At 42.7% G+C, this 14,538-nt stretch overlaps 1 protein-coding gene across 2 annotated transcripts in view; it reads left to right on the top strand.

The window, feature by feature from the left end:
* Nucleotides 1–14,236, top strand: part of LOC138261172 (BTB/POZ domain-containing protein KCTD5) — a 195,054-nt gene extending 180,818 nt beyond the window's left edge. For both annotated transcript variants that reach the window (XM_069209884.1, XM_069209885.1), the window contains one exon: nt 9,306–14,236. In XM_069209884.1, coding sequence (XP_069065985.1) covers nt 9,306–9,335 — 30 coding nt within the window. In that variant the 3' untranslated portion in view covers nt 9,336–14,236. The remainder of the gene's footprint in view (nt 1–9,305) is intronic.
* Nucleotides 14,237–14,538: the final 302 nt, after the last annotated feature.

Here is a 14,538-nt window from a genome sequence, read left to right as displayed (position 1 = left end):
CGTAACCAGCATTTCTAACATAGGACATACTACATCCAGCACCCTTATGACCATATACGCCCATGAAAAGGCTTTTAGGCCTCCCTGGGGTTTATATTACTGTACAAATGCTTCCATTCAAGCCATACTAATGGACATTATAAAATTAACCTTGACATATACTGAGGAGTACACCTCAGTGGTAGAATGTATGCTCGGTGGAGTCCAGCCAGAATCTCCTGAGAGCAACCATTGGTGCTGATTTTTCACTAGCAGCTATGGTATCTGCTCTAGAGTCCACCTGGTAGTGATACAGGTGGAACCCATAGGAGTTTAGTATTCCAAAACCACAGGGCTTCTGCTCTTTTGATTCCACCAAGCAGTGAGAAGGAAAAGTGCATTATACATGCCGCAATGATGTTTCATGCGGTCTTTAAAGCATAGCAGAGGAGCAGCATAAAGATGAAGCACTGGAATCCCCAAATGTAGCATCTAAGGAGGCATTTCAGGGTGACGGTGCCACTAATGAATGTCTTGTGCACCTTACCGGTTTCTGTTCAGTACATGGATAATGCTCTGGGTGGACATTACTTCAGGTTTGGATGAGTGCAAGGAGAAGGAAGCTAGCTGGTAAAGTGATTGAAAAATCTATATATCCGGGGGTCCATTGAGACAGGTTGGTGCAACATACCATAGTTGTACTGGAGCTGGTATGAGGGAGTTGTTGATTCCTCTTGTGGCGGGCCAGGTATTGGGTTTGGGATGGGTGGGAGTGGCAGGAAGGGCTGAGCAGGGGTTCTGGCCCATGACACCTGCAGACCCAAACAGGCATTTTCCTATAGAAGTTGCTCTTAACTTGGCTGCCTTAGCTGGACATTCTGGGAGGACAGGTTAATAGAACTGAGGGCTAAAGGGAGGAGACTGGTCTGCCGGCCTTTGTGTAAACTACCCAGGGAAGGATTGGGAGATGTAAAACCTGCAGTTTAGCACAGTGAGTGGTGGGTCAAGCTTCATGTGGGATCATAGCAGTTGAAAGAAGGGGATAGAGGATCTCCGTTTTGAGCATGTTCAATTTAACGGTGGTGTAGCATACATAATTGATACAACAATCAATGAGTCAGGATACTGATTCAAAGCATAGAAATTCATTATGAAGGTAATGACTGCTCTTACAGTTGCAAGAGGGGGTGAAGGAAAATGGTTAACAGACTAGTAGGGTTTACATTTAGACAAGGAAACGCTTTGACTATTGAACTAATAAAGGCAGCAAATTGCTACAGGAAGTGACTTGTTTGTGATGTGCAAATATAACTTGTTTTGTACTGTTCAGTGAATAATAAACAGCCCGAACCAGAGTACTTTATTCTTCCAGTTTAGAATTTTTGATAGTGCTCTCATTGAACCTTTGTGAGCTAAACCATAGTTTTTCCCCCGAAAGTTTTTGTTCTATAGTCATGACCTGGTTTGCCTGTTCCACACAGCAAGAAAACGAGGTACTCCTAACCAGGCAGATCACCGCCTTCTGAGGAACTTTAAATGCTTTTCCACATAAGAGTTTCTCTACTTGGAGGCCAAAATATTAATACAACATATATTGTTCCTGTCCTGCATACAGAGTCAAGTGCTCAGCTGCAAAGCCTGTGAGTTAACCTACCTGAGAAAATATAATAGTGAATGCTCAAAGAAATTAAGTAACTTGTTTTATCAATGACAATTCTCAATAACCATGCTAAAACAGCTGAGCAGCCTAAGGTACTCATTCCTACTCGGCTGAGATTTCATTTTTTTCATGTAATATGGCATTGTAATTAAATGTTTGTGGCATGTTTACTCATCAGGGATGGGTAAATCATATCGCTCGACAACAAACCATGTTGATTTTTATGACCGGCAAGAAGATTTAATGTCTATTTTGTCCAACAGACAAGTAGACATTAAGGCCCTCATTACTACTTTGGCTGTATTTTCAACAGACCGCCAAAGGCACAGGTGCCAGAAGACTACCAGTGTTGGCAGTCTGAAGACTGCCATATCACGCCGCCCCCCCCCCCCCCCCCCCCCCACCCCACCCCACCCACCCACCATCACTGAGGAATGGAGCAAGTGGCTGCCACGCCAGAGCACCACAAACACACCCGCAGAGACTGATGTAGGTGGGACAAGTGGATTTTTCAGGACATATAGATCTCATTAGTATTTTATTCCTTGGCCAAGTAGCTCTTAAAAAAAAATCCACACCCCTGACGTATGCTGAGCATGCTTCTGCTGTCTAGTTTTGGCTTGGATTTGTGCACGTGGTGTGGTGACTGCACCTATTGTAGACAATGCACATGGGCATTGGATCTGTAGTCAGTTTGTTTTTCCCTGCTGTTGGGTTCAAACATGTATACAGGAACCCCAGTTCGATGCCAGCTCTTAAGCGCTGTCCCTCATCGGTTCAAACTCCCATTTTATGTCTGTCTGGCATATGGTATTACTTAAACGCCATTTCTTCGTTGTTGAAGAATTCCCAGGAGTCGGGCTCTGCCTCTTCGATCCCCATCACCTTTGACAGTGGAATGTGCATGTATTGGAAAGGACTCGTTTCGTGGCATGTGTGGATTTAGATACCCATTCTCTGCATACTCCTGCCATCTATTGTTGGGTCCAGAGCGGTGCAAGTTGTTTTTCTTAGGAGTTGTTTTTCTTTGGAAACATTTCTATAGATGACATTTGTAAGGCAGCTAAATGGTCCACACCACACTTTCACAAAACACTACTGTGTGTATGTGCTAGTATGCCAACCAGCTAACGTAGGTCAGTCTGTGCTACGTACGCTTTTCCAGTCAACCAACTCCAACAGGCGCCACTTTTATGGAGGGACTGCAGAGCATGTATATTTACAGACATGCATGTCATTGAACAGATTAGGTTACTTACCCTGTAATCATCTGTTGGTGGCATGTAGTGATGTAGATTTGCATGCACCATCCCTCCTCCCCGGACTCCTGTGGCTGTTGCAGTAACTTTTTATTTGTATATATTTGTACATGGACATCTTTCTCTTCACTTTCTTTCCTTATGCTTCTTTCTCAGCTGCGTGCTGGAAAACAGTCTAACAAATGAGTCGACTCCCATGCACAGTATCACTGAGAGGAGTAATTACTCGAGCTTGTCACTCTGAACACTTCTTCAAGAAAAACAACTTGCACCACTCTGGACCCAACACTAGATAGCAGGAGTATGCATATCATGGGATTACTTGCCAGGAACAGATGCTTACAGGTTAAGTAACACTTCTCTTTTTTGGTTCTGCTCATCTTGCCACTAAGTATCCAGGGATAGATTTAAATGAAGTTTGTATTCTGGGCCTTTCCGCTGACCACTGATGCATGCCTTGCATTCTATAGGACAGATCAGAACCTTAGAGTGTAATGCATTGCCACAGCTTCAATGGCGCAGTGCGGTGCGGAGTACACTCTGGACGTCTTTGGTGCGGAAGCTCTGTAGCAACCGGGCACATCTGGCACTGAGATCGAAGAGGTGTTGATGAAGAAGGCTGCCTCGGAGTCTGACGTTGAAACCCGAGGGTACCCGCAAGCCAACCACCAATGCCAGGAAGCGCAGTGAGTATTACTATCACCTGTTCTAAGGCACCAGCATCAAACTCTCAAGCTTCTTCAGATGGTGCCTGGCTACACTGCCTCATGGCCATGATTGGCACAGAACCATCAAGCCAGACCAGATGCCTTTGCAGCCCTCTGCACAGAAGTCCACCTTGAAGCCTTGGCTTATGACATCATCCACAGTTTCTTGCACTGCATCTGAAAACACCTGCACAACCACATCTGGAGTCAAAAGCTTCGGAGCCAGAACCCACTGCAGGATGTTCTGGACACTGACCCTCTTTGGCTTCATCCAGGCCATCTTTGGAGCTCGACCAGCCCAAACTGCAGAACCTCCTGGAACATTTAGATGCTAGACAACTGAAGAGCCACATTCAGCCAGGCACAGACAGGATCCTGGCTAAGCCTGCCCTGCTGTCCAAGGATCCCAGCAAGAGGAGACTCACTTTCAAGGAGGCCCTCACCATCCTTTGGATCCGAGGCACAAAAATGTTTGGGACCAGGACAGAGGCACCTCTTCTGCTGCCTGGCTAATCCAGGTCTGCTCTTTCTCCATCTACTCATATTCTTAGCTCCCCTTGTTGCCTGTGGATCCTCACCTAGACTTACCACAGGGTTCTCCGTATTAAGGGGGATGGGGACAGTCCAGGTCCTTCCTATAATGCCCTCCCTCCACCCTTTCTATTATTCCACCCTCCCTCGCCCCCCCCCTGCCATGACAACAGTCAGGCCAATCCCCCAGCAGACACTGACCTGGGTTTTTACCATGCCAAACCCTCTTCTCCTGATTATACCACCTCGTACCACTAGGTTCTGCACAGGGCGGCTGCTTTTCATAAGGTTGAATTCTGTTCAGCCCTAGGAAGATTTCCTGTTGGAAACACTCTCCTTCAGTGTTTGCCCTTGTTGAAGGGCATGCTCAAGCCTGCTGGGGACATCTTCAAAGAGCCTCCGAAAGGTAGTCATCTCGCCCTGAGTTGAAAAAGCCACTAGTGATGCACCCCCTTCCTGACCTGTAGAGCACGCACGTAGATGTTGCTGGCAAGCATGTCGCAGCGCAATCTGCCTTGCAGTGATGTATCACCAACTCCTTGGGCTTGCTCACCCAGTATGATCCGTGCCCTGTGGGACCAGATGGAGGTTCTTATCCAACATCTCCCGGTATAATACCGGAAGGTTTGCCTGAGTTGGTAAGATTATCTCCAGTACCAACATCCGGTATGCTCTGGATATCATGTATAGGGCTGCTCGTGGCAATAATTCTTGTTTCCTTAGCTGCCATGCGTGACTACGTGTCTACAGTTTAAACTGGAATTACAGCAACACCTTAATGTACCCTTTGATGGAAAGCATTTTGGACCGGAGGTTAAGATGCTCAAAGATCAAGGAGGACACTGATACAGATAAAGGCATGGGTGCCCTACGGACTCCCACAGCTCCTTTCGCAGTCCACAGTACTGCAGTGCAGCCAAGTCAGTTGCCATGTTCGAGACTTTTACACCAGCAGCAGAACCCCTTCATGAGGTTACTTCGGGGGTGGGGGTGAGTTATGGGAGGTGGATGCAAGGGTAGTGGGAAGGAGATAGCTGCTAAAGGAGCCATGGCTCTAAACCGTGACGCGCTCCTTCCTCCTGACTATCTAACACCTTTTGGGGGTAGGTTGCTGGGGTTTCTGCCTCACTTGGAGGCAATTACCTCTGAATGCTGGGTTCTAGACATCATACTGGAGGGCTATTGTTTAGAACTCACCCAAACACATCAGCATCCCCTCGCGCACACACAAGTTGTCTACAGAGCACCAGTGTCTGCTCCAAGTAGAAATGAATGCACTACTTGCCAAAGGGCCATGCAACCAGTATGCCAGCTGCCACTCATTGCAGCAAAATGGTGTACTCCCTGTACTTTATAATTCCCAAGATAGATGGCTTTCTCAGAACTATATTCAACCCCTCCCCCCCCTTTCAACGAGTACATCCTGTCAGAATGTTTCCTTTTGGTCACACTTCAGGGTGTCATCCCTCTGTTGCAGCACAGGTACTTCAAGACCGACCTGGACTTCAAGGGCACCTACTTCTTATTCCCATCCACCCCACCCAGTGGTTTGTGGCAAGTTAAAGCATTATCCATTCAAGGTGCTGCTTTTCGGGGTCCCAACAGTGGCCACAATGTTCACATGTCTAGCTATGGTAGCTGCTTACCACAGGAGGGGTGGTAACCACATGTTCCCTTAACTCTGGGCGACTGATCAAGAGCACCATACAGCAGCAATGTCCGTCTACTCTTTGAGCCAGATTGTCCGGTAATGGTCAGAACAGTAATGCATTTGTTAGGCATGATGGCGTCCTACATTGCAATAGTTCCTCAAGCAGAGTTTCATGTCAACACACAAGTGCCTAGCAGCACAGTGTTCTCAGGCGGAGGGCCTGGGAGGATCTGTTGCTGATTTGAGGCCGTACACATCTCTCTGCAGTGGTGAAATGCCAACATGTTGCAGGCACAGCCCTTTCTATGCCTAGTTCCGCTGGGGACTCTTACCACAGACTCCACACTCACCAGATGGGAGTGCACCTGCAAGATCTTGCAATCCAGGACCCACGCACCAGGGCCTCCACATCAGCCACGTAGAAATGCTGGCTATTCAGTTTGCTCTTCGTGCATTTCTTCCACAGATTTACAACACAGTTGTTTTAGTCCACATTGACAACACCAAGACTGAGTTTTACCTACAAATGCAAGGTGGTGCACACTCGCCCTAGCTGTCTGCTCTAACCCAGAGCATTTGGAGGTGGGTGAAACATCACAAGGTGCAGTTTGTCACAGTACATTCTGGATTAGGACCACATCTTGGTCGACCAGTTTAGCCGGATGTATCAAAAAGCCCATGAGTGGGAACTCCACCCATAGGCAATACTCATTTACTTCCTGCAGTGCGGGTTGGTCACATAGATCTTTTCACCACTGCCAAAAATGCAGAATGCTTAAACTTCGCTGCCAGGTTACCACACCGGCGGTGCATGGGCAGTGCACTATGAATGAACTGGTCAGGGATATTTCCCTATGCTTTTCCACCTCTCCCGCTCCTATCATTCTTAGTTTGCAAGCTGAAGCTTATATTCCTTAACCTAGTAGCCCCAATCTGGGTGCTACAACCTTGGTACTACACTGCTGGAACTCTCTCTGGTTCCTTGAGAATCTTCCAAAAGGCTGGACCTTCTCATGCAAAACCACAGAACTCTCTGGCACCCCAATCCTAAGCAGCTCAATCTTGCTATTTGGCTCTTGAGGTCAGTTTGGTTATCTCAAACTATTGGACGAATGTATGTCCACTCTTCTCAAAGCACACAGGCAAACTACCACAACCTGCTACGGGGCCAAATAGAAGCGTTTTATGCACTATTGCCTTCCAAAACATACTAATCCTCTCACACACAGTCGAAGACATTGTTACCTCCTTCAACATCAGGGCTTCCTTACACCGTCATTCGGTTACATTTGGCTGCTGTGGCTCTGTCTCTGCAGAACAGACATCACACTTTGCTCTTCAGGGTACTAATCATCAAGGCCTTTGAGGAAGGCTCATGGGCTCTCCTTTTGAGCCTCTTTACTCTGGGCTGCTTCCTTTTTTTTTTTTTTCTTCTTCCAAGGAAGGTAGCCTTCTTTATTGCTATTACTTCCCTTAGGGGAGTCAGTGTGGTTCACGCTCTCACCTTCGCCTTTCTGCCAGGTTCACCCAGATAGGGTGGTTCTCAGAACCAACTCGACATTTTTTCTCCAAGGTGGTTTCTAGTTTTTATCTCAATCGTTTGATTGACCTTCCAGTTTTCTTTCAACATCCTGTAGTCTGTAGCAGAACACACCTTGCATACCCTGGATGTCAAAAGGACGTTAATATATCATGTGGATAGAACAAAACCATTTCATAAGACACAACAACTCTTCATGTCCTACTCCAAGGCACATGCCTTTTTCAAAGCCTGGATTATTTGCTATATGGATGAATTCAGACTGGTTATGCTACAGCTGACCTGTCCCTAACTGTTTCGCCCAGACTTCTTTCCATTTGAAAAAAAGGGCTTCTGTAGCATTACTAGGGAATATACAACTAGCTGTCATCTGTAAAGCAGTTCCTTCGACGAATCCTCACACATTTATTAAACATTGCTGTGCGGCTGTCCTGGCTAGGCAAAAAGCTAGTTGGCCAGAGTCTTCAGTAAACTGTCATCTGCAACATCTTTCGGCAAAGCCACTGCTTTTGGGGAGCATGTGTACTTACATCTGCACAAGCCACAAATAGAAAAATGTTACCCTGTAATCATCTGTTTGTGGCATGTAGCTCTGTAGATTCACATGCACCCACCCTCCTCCCTAGCTGCCCTGGGGTAAGTTGCAGATGCTCTCAGTTCTTTGGTTCGCATGGTCATCTTTGTATCTATGCTTCAGCTACATCTTCTCCCTTCGGACAGGGAAAACAGTCCGACAATAGAGCAGATGCCAATGTGCTTTGTCTACAAAAAAAACACCTTGTGCCTCAAGTTGCACACGTCTGAGCTCAACACTAGATGGCAGGTGTGTGTACTGCATTTGAATCTTCAGCACTGTGTGCCACGACCAGGTGCTTTCAGGGTAATTAACACTTTCCTAGTCTCCGTGTGAGAAAGTCAAGGTATTAAATGGCTGAGGGAGGACGTTGCAATAACTGTTTGAAAATGCTGTTAATCACTTTGGATTTTTCATTTTATATGACAAATGCTGACAATGGATGTATGCTTTTCATGTACTTTTTCCAACATAATCAAAAATTAACTTTGCGTCACCTCTTAATTTCTGCGACGTGCTGTCATCCTTAATTGTAAACATCATAATCTACATTTTCATGTGACTGCTTCTGCTTAACATAAGTGACCAGTGTTTCTGGAAGGTAACTGTTTTCACATTAACCTCTCTGAACTGTATACAGTAATGGATTGGCTGTAAGCCTGGGCATTTTTTTCCTTCGGGGGCTCTGCAGATATTCATCATTTGTGGCCAGAAAAATTTCAAAGCCTGTAAATTTATTCAGATCCTTTGGCGGTCCAGAATCTTCAAACTTGTGCTGGGATTTAACTGCTTTACCAATTCAGTATTCAGTCTCTTGGGTTACCTGCACAGGACACCTTCCAGACCTTAATGCTGCTCCCGGAGAGGGCTCTGGACTTCACATGGAAGCGGAGTGCTGAAAGACAAATGCGACTCCTAGGCTGCATGCCTCCTAAACATAAGTCGTTTTTAGCGGCTTAGAGAGATGGCCCTGCTTCCTAGATATATTAGACCTGTCTAAATCTATTCTGCTGCAGACAGAAAGACTTATCTTCCGCTTTTTGTATGGACATTAGACTATTTTAATGTCTGCTGTAAGATGTACAAACAAGTGGACTGGCTTTTGTGGTAACACCTTGCACCCAAGCAGCATGTGCTGTAAAGGAGATGCTTCTCTTGCAGGGAATCATAAAACGAGTTAATGCAATTACCATACCTCAAAAGGCATTCTATAAACAATATATACCCATGTATTAATACTGCCTACTGAACCTGATAAACGTTTGTGCTTTTGAAGCCTAAAATCACAAGATTTGGGTGTTTCTGTGCCCAGGCCTAATGGGATGGGTGCCATCCTATCACTTTTCTATCTCTTTTGCAGCATTGCTTCCATAATATTAATTTCATTTTTTTTTTGCTTTTCAGATATTGCAAGAAAGGGGTTCAAGGATGTGAAGACTCAGTATTGAATGCTGCAAAATTTTTACTATTTTATTTCATGTAAACTATGACGATGCAATTGCCACGTTGAACGCCTTGACTAAAGAAAATGACTCTAGGCAACTTTCTATGGAACTTTTCTTGAAAGCTAGTGTAGCCGGAATGTACACGATTAGGAAACACCTGAGAGCCCTAAATGAAATAATTGCATTGAGGAGTTTCTGGTTCAGTGCACGGTTGCACTGTGCTGTTGAGCATATTTAGAAGTACATTTGCCAACAAGAGTAAATGATCAAGTACTATGCTTTTCCTCTGAAGAGCTGTATTGTAGACCTTGTGCTGCCTTTTTGCCGCCCAATATTCGTCTGTTTAATATGCTTTGTATATGGATTGCAGACCTGGTACTACATATGAAGTGCAGCCATAGGCCACACCCATGTGATAATGCATGTATCAGAGTCCAGAATCTTACGCATCTTATCCTGCTACAACTGCTTCTGGAACGGAAAACTTGTCACTGACTCATTACCAGAATTATAACCTGTTCTGCACTAAATTTATAAAGCATTAAGTGTATCGCTAGGCATGTCTTGCATATCTTTGAGCAGCACCTAACTTGCCTTAAAGGGGGAAGGAGAGGCCTGCAAGGTTAACCAAAATGGGGAGAAAATGCAGATTTAAAAATGTACTTTGATTATACTCTTCAGGTCTTGGCAGTTCTTGAAATATTTTTTGAAAATAAATGCTTCCTTTTTAGGTTGCACGCCCCTCCGAATGTTCACAAGGACAGTCTCCGTTCTCAACAACTGAATATTCTTTTGAAATCATTACTTAAATAACAAAGTTGTAATAAGTACTTTTTAGAAATACCTCTTAGTATTGCATTTCTATGGGTTTTGTGACCTCAGAAAAGTATTTAAATGGCCACTTTAGTTGTACTTGACAGCAGTATCCATTTTCCTGTTGGCCTTCATAACAATAGAGACTTGTTCTGAATAAAAGGTTTTGGTGGGCCCATCAGCGCCGAACAAATTGCCTAGTTTTAATGTTTAAAATATATTACACTGCATTTGCATTTTTAGGATATTTACCATACATCTTTATACTACATATTTAAAACAAAGACCCCAGTTCTTCCAGGTGTTTGCTCCAGAAATACTATTAGAAAGGCAAATTGAGATAAATGAGTTGCTTTTTTATTAGTAAAATAACTTAAAAAAACGTTGGCATGTTTTTTTTTTTTATTTTTTTATTTTTATTTTTAACTTAACCTACTGCCTCTGAAGCTGACGTATTTTAATACTATTTAGCATGTGGACATGTCTGAGATGAGCACAGTAAACAATCCAGTAGGTGGTGACGTTTATTCAGTGCTCTAAACATGCGGAAGAGGGAAAATACCTTCTGTAAGTTGGTTTAGATAAGTAGTGAAATACATTGCACTCTCTGCTCTGTTGCGTTAGAAACGTAAGCAGATTTTATATAAAACTTATGTCAGTAAAATGTTTGACTTGTAACTGAAAAGCAGTTTACAAGCTCAAGGGTCTTTTCCCACCAAGCTTTCTCAGCGTTTTGGGTGACGCATTTTGCAAAACCCTTTATAGGTTTGTTATGTCTTCATTTGTAATTCTTGCTCTTCGCCAAGACATAACCCAAAGGGAAAAAATGTTCAGTTAACTGCAGTTTGTACTGAATAGTAAGGTTGTAAGTTAGTTTAAAAGTGTGTTCAATTTTTTTTTTTTTAAAGGCTAAAACATATTTTGAATTAACTAATGTAAGGTTCTTGATAAATGTTTGTAGTAATCTCTTTATACTTTCTTAGGCATCCATATTTTCAATCTAGAAATTACTACAGTTTCACTTTAACTTGAACTTTTTAACTGAAGTTTTATAGCAGTGTTATTTGTGGTGCAGTAGTCTTAAGTACTTTGAAACATTCCTTTCATGGCTGAGTAAAATGAGGCCCCAAGCCATCGGTGCCTAAATGAACTGAAGGAGCGCAGGCCTGTCGAAGCACAGTGCACACGTTTCAACTGATAGTCATTGATGAAGTGGGTATGTGTTGAATCGCCGCCTGGGATGTTAAAATTGTGAACCAGATCATTTTGTCTTCAGTGTTCCTTCTACTCGTGTATTGATATTGCTGCTTATAGCACCTTTGGACCGTCTGAACTTTGTTTACATACAAAATACATGTCTCAGAAGAGTAGTTTTGACGAATCTGCTGAAGTATAGTAGAGGGTTTTCAAAGATTGCTTTTAACGGCAAATGATGAATGAGAAAGCCTAACATCAAGGCTATTTAAATTGACTAAATGCTTGAGTTTTTATTGGCATTCAGGATTCGTGGGCTGCCAGCATCACAAGCATGGTGCATGGGAGTAAATATTTTGATGCTTCAGGCGAAATTGTTGTCCGAATAATTACAATAAGTGTTCTGTTACAATTAGTCCCAGCACGAAACCGCACAGAAAATGTGACCTAAAACATTTTTTTAAAAATGGCTGAGCTATTTTGAGATCGTTTTATTGTGCTAAAACTGCTTTAGATAAATCTTCTTCCCATAGATAAAATCTATGGTAACGTAAATGTAACACTGTTAGGGCAATCAGCTACCCTTTTATGAAGGCAGTGCTTACGTTTAGACAACGCGAACAAATAGAGGAAATTTTACAGTGAATGCACTGGCAATCTGTTGAAGATGTTTAACAATTGATTTCCATTTAATGGAGAGGTAGTTCATGTTTGTGTGGCTAAAGGAATGACATTATCCCACCAAGAGGTAAATAAATGTGTTCATCTATGTAGGGAAGGAATGAAATATTATTGTGGTATGATAGTTGTAACCTTCATGTGTCTGTCCAGTTGTATTGTGTGATTGTTTACTGTGGCAGCAGAACAGACACATCTGAATGATGCCACTTTTGTAGACAGACATCATTATATTATGGGAGGTTTCGTGGCCTGTATTCCTCCACACCCGTAATTAGCAAATGTGCTCTGTGCAAGCCCACGCGGTCCATTGCAGTTAATTTAGCTGACACAAGGCGAACCCTAATGGGCACTTGTTCCGGTCGTGCAGCTGCAGATAGGTTTACAGGCATTTGTTTTAGTTTACTGGCATTTGCCTGTGTAAGTACCAACTTAATTGAAAGCAATCAGTGCAATGCTTTTCCCTCGCCCCTTTCTCATTTACAAATGAGACCTATACAAGTAGGCGCTTTCTGTTTAGGATGAGCTTGTGGATCGTACCTTTGGAACACATTAGGCATGTTTAGTAGCTGCTTAAACTGAATGCCACCTTTCCGCTAGACTAGAGCATTGCCGCTTTTGTTCATTCAGTGTGGAGGAGTTGAGGGAATGATTATAAAATTGCAAGCATGAATTTGTCAGCAAGTTTTGAGATTGGGTAAAGTGAAGTTTGATTTGAAAAATGTCATGTGAACCTACCTATATTTTTTATGCACACTAACTTCCCTGTGACAATTTTTTTAATGAGTTAAAGGCATTTCGTTCATGGTAAGGTGGGAATGTTTATGCTGGCTAATGGTCTGAATGCAGTATACTTTATTCATTGTATTTCTGGCCAGGTATTTTTCAGCAGGTATTGGTTTCAATTAGTATAAGTGGAAAAAATGGATTACTCACTACCAGCGTTTTCTCCGTATACAAATACAATAGAGAACATACGATAGATGTGTTTAGTGAGTTTTTTTTTTTGCACCACTTGAAAGGTTCTTGTTCGATTGAATTTATGGTGGTGAGAAGTACTACTATAATACAAGTACGCAAAGGTAATCATTTAACAGTGCTGGGATTGAGCATTATATTTATTGTTCTTGCAGGTGAAATAATTGCACATTCGTGGCGTTTTATGGCCAGTTCTAAGCCTAGACATTTTGAAAATAAGTTGATGTAATTGGGTCATTTGTATCTGGTGAACCATATGTGGCAGCTGTTCAATATTAAACCACAGCTTGCATTTCCCTGTAGTAGTGGGAATGTGAGCTCACGAACTGCTGCTAGTAAAGCTACTTGGAAGTATTAAAACAATGCATGGACTGCTCAGTTTCCATCACTATTTATCGTGGTGCTGTAGTGTAACTGCACAACTTTGGAAACTAGTGGGGTGGGGGGGGGGATGGTGCTTTTCTTTAAAAACATTTCAAAAAATGTTTTTTTGCTGATTGACTTAAATTGTAGGTGCGAATGCAGAATCATCATGCAGCAGCTTTGCGAGGCTCAGCCAATAGTTTTACACCAGAAGACCATGCAACATCACCTTAGTTAATTAGAATTTGACTCCCTTTATTAAAGATGTCTTTTTCGGCGTATTCTTCAAGAGCATGAAAAGTCTATTCACCACAGACAACTTGTTGATTAACATTTTGTTAGTGAAGTTAGTGGTCATTCACGCAGTTCTGTTAATTGGTAACACCTTGCAAGCCTTTGCTCTGCAAACTTTTTACAGATCATTTTTTTTTGGCAGAGTACTGGCAAGGAAGGTCGTGTTTGCAAGCCCAATGAATCTTGAGTTGTTCATTAAAGTAAATGGAATTTTATATTTACTTTTAAAACTCATGCCTAATTTGTGCTTGCCTCATTTTTTTTGTATCTAAGCAGTTAGTCTTGTTCTAACTTGTTAGTTAATGCAGTACGCTCACTAATACCTGAAATGTTTGAGGTACAAGGTAATAGAGAAGTACATTTTGGAGAAACTCATTCCTCACAGCAAACTGTTTGATGTGTAAATAAATCTAACAAATCTATAATCTCGTAAATGACCGCCTATTGCTTTTGAAAAGGTCAGTGCTGTACACTGCTGAAATGCATTTTAAAGGATTGCTAAGAGGTTATAAAGGGCTAAATATTTAAAACCTACTTGTTGTCTGTCAAATAAAAATTTACCTTCAGAAAGTGGGTGTTTTTATTTGTTCGCTTGTCCCCTTTAGTTTGGGTGACTGCTGACCAAGGGTGAACCCTATGTAGTGCTTATTTTCAAGATCCATTTGGGATAAAAACACAAGATAATTGCAGTTAATTTTCCTTTAATTTACAAATTACTAAATATATACCTTGTATACTAGATTGAAGAAAGCATTCTTCGGTACATCAGTGGTCTTTAGGAGAGGAGTTCCAGAAACAAAGCATGTGTGCAGTATAAAATGACTTACTTTGAAACAACTTTGCGGGCCCTATTTGGACACCTTGGGGAAGAC

The sequence above is a fragment of the Pleurodeles waltl genome, chromosome 10, assembly GCF_031143425.1.
Source record: "Pleurodeles waltl isolate 20211129_DDA chromosome 10, aPleWal1.hap1.20221129, whole genome shotgun sequence".
Taxonomy (NCBI): Eukaryota; Metazoa; Chordata; class Amphibia; order Caudata; family Salamandridae; genus Pleurodeles; species Pleurodeles waltl.
The sequence above is the reverse complement of the archived record's forward strand: the minus strand, read 5'-3'. Positions and strand labels throughout refer to the sequence as shown.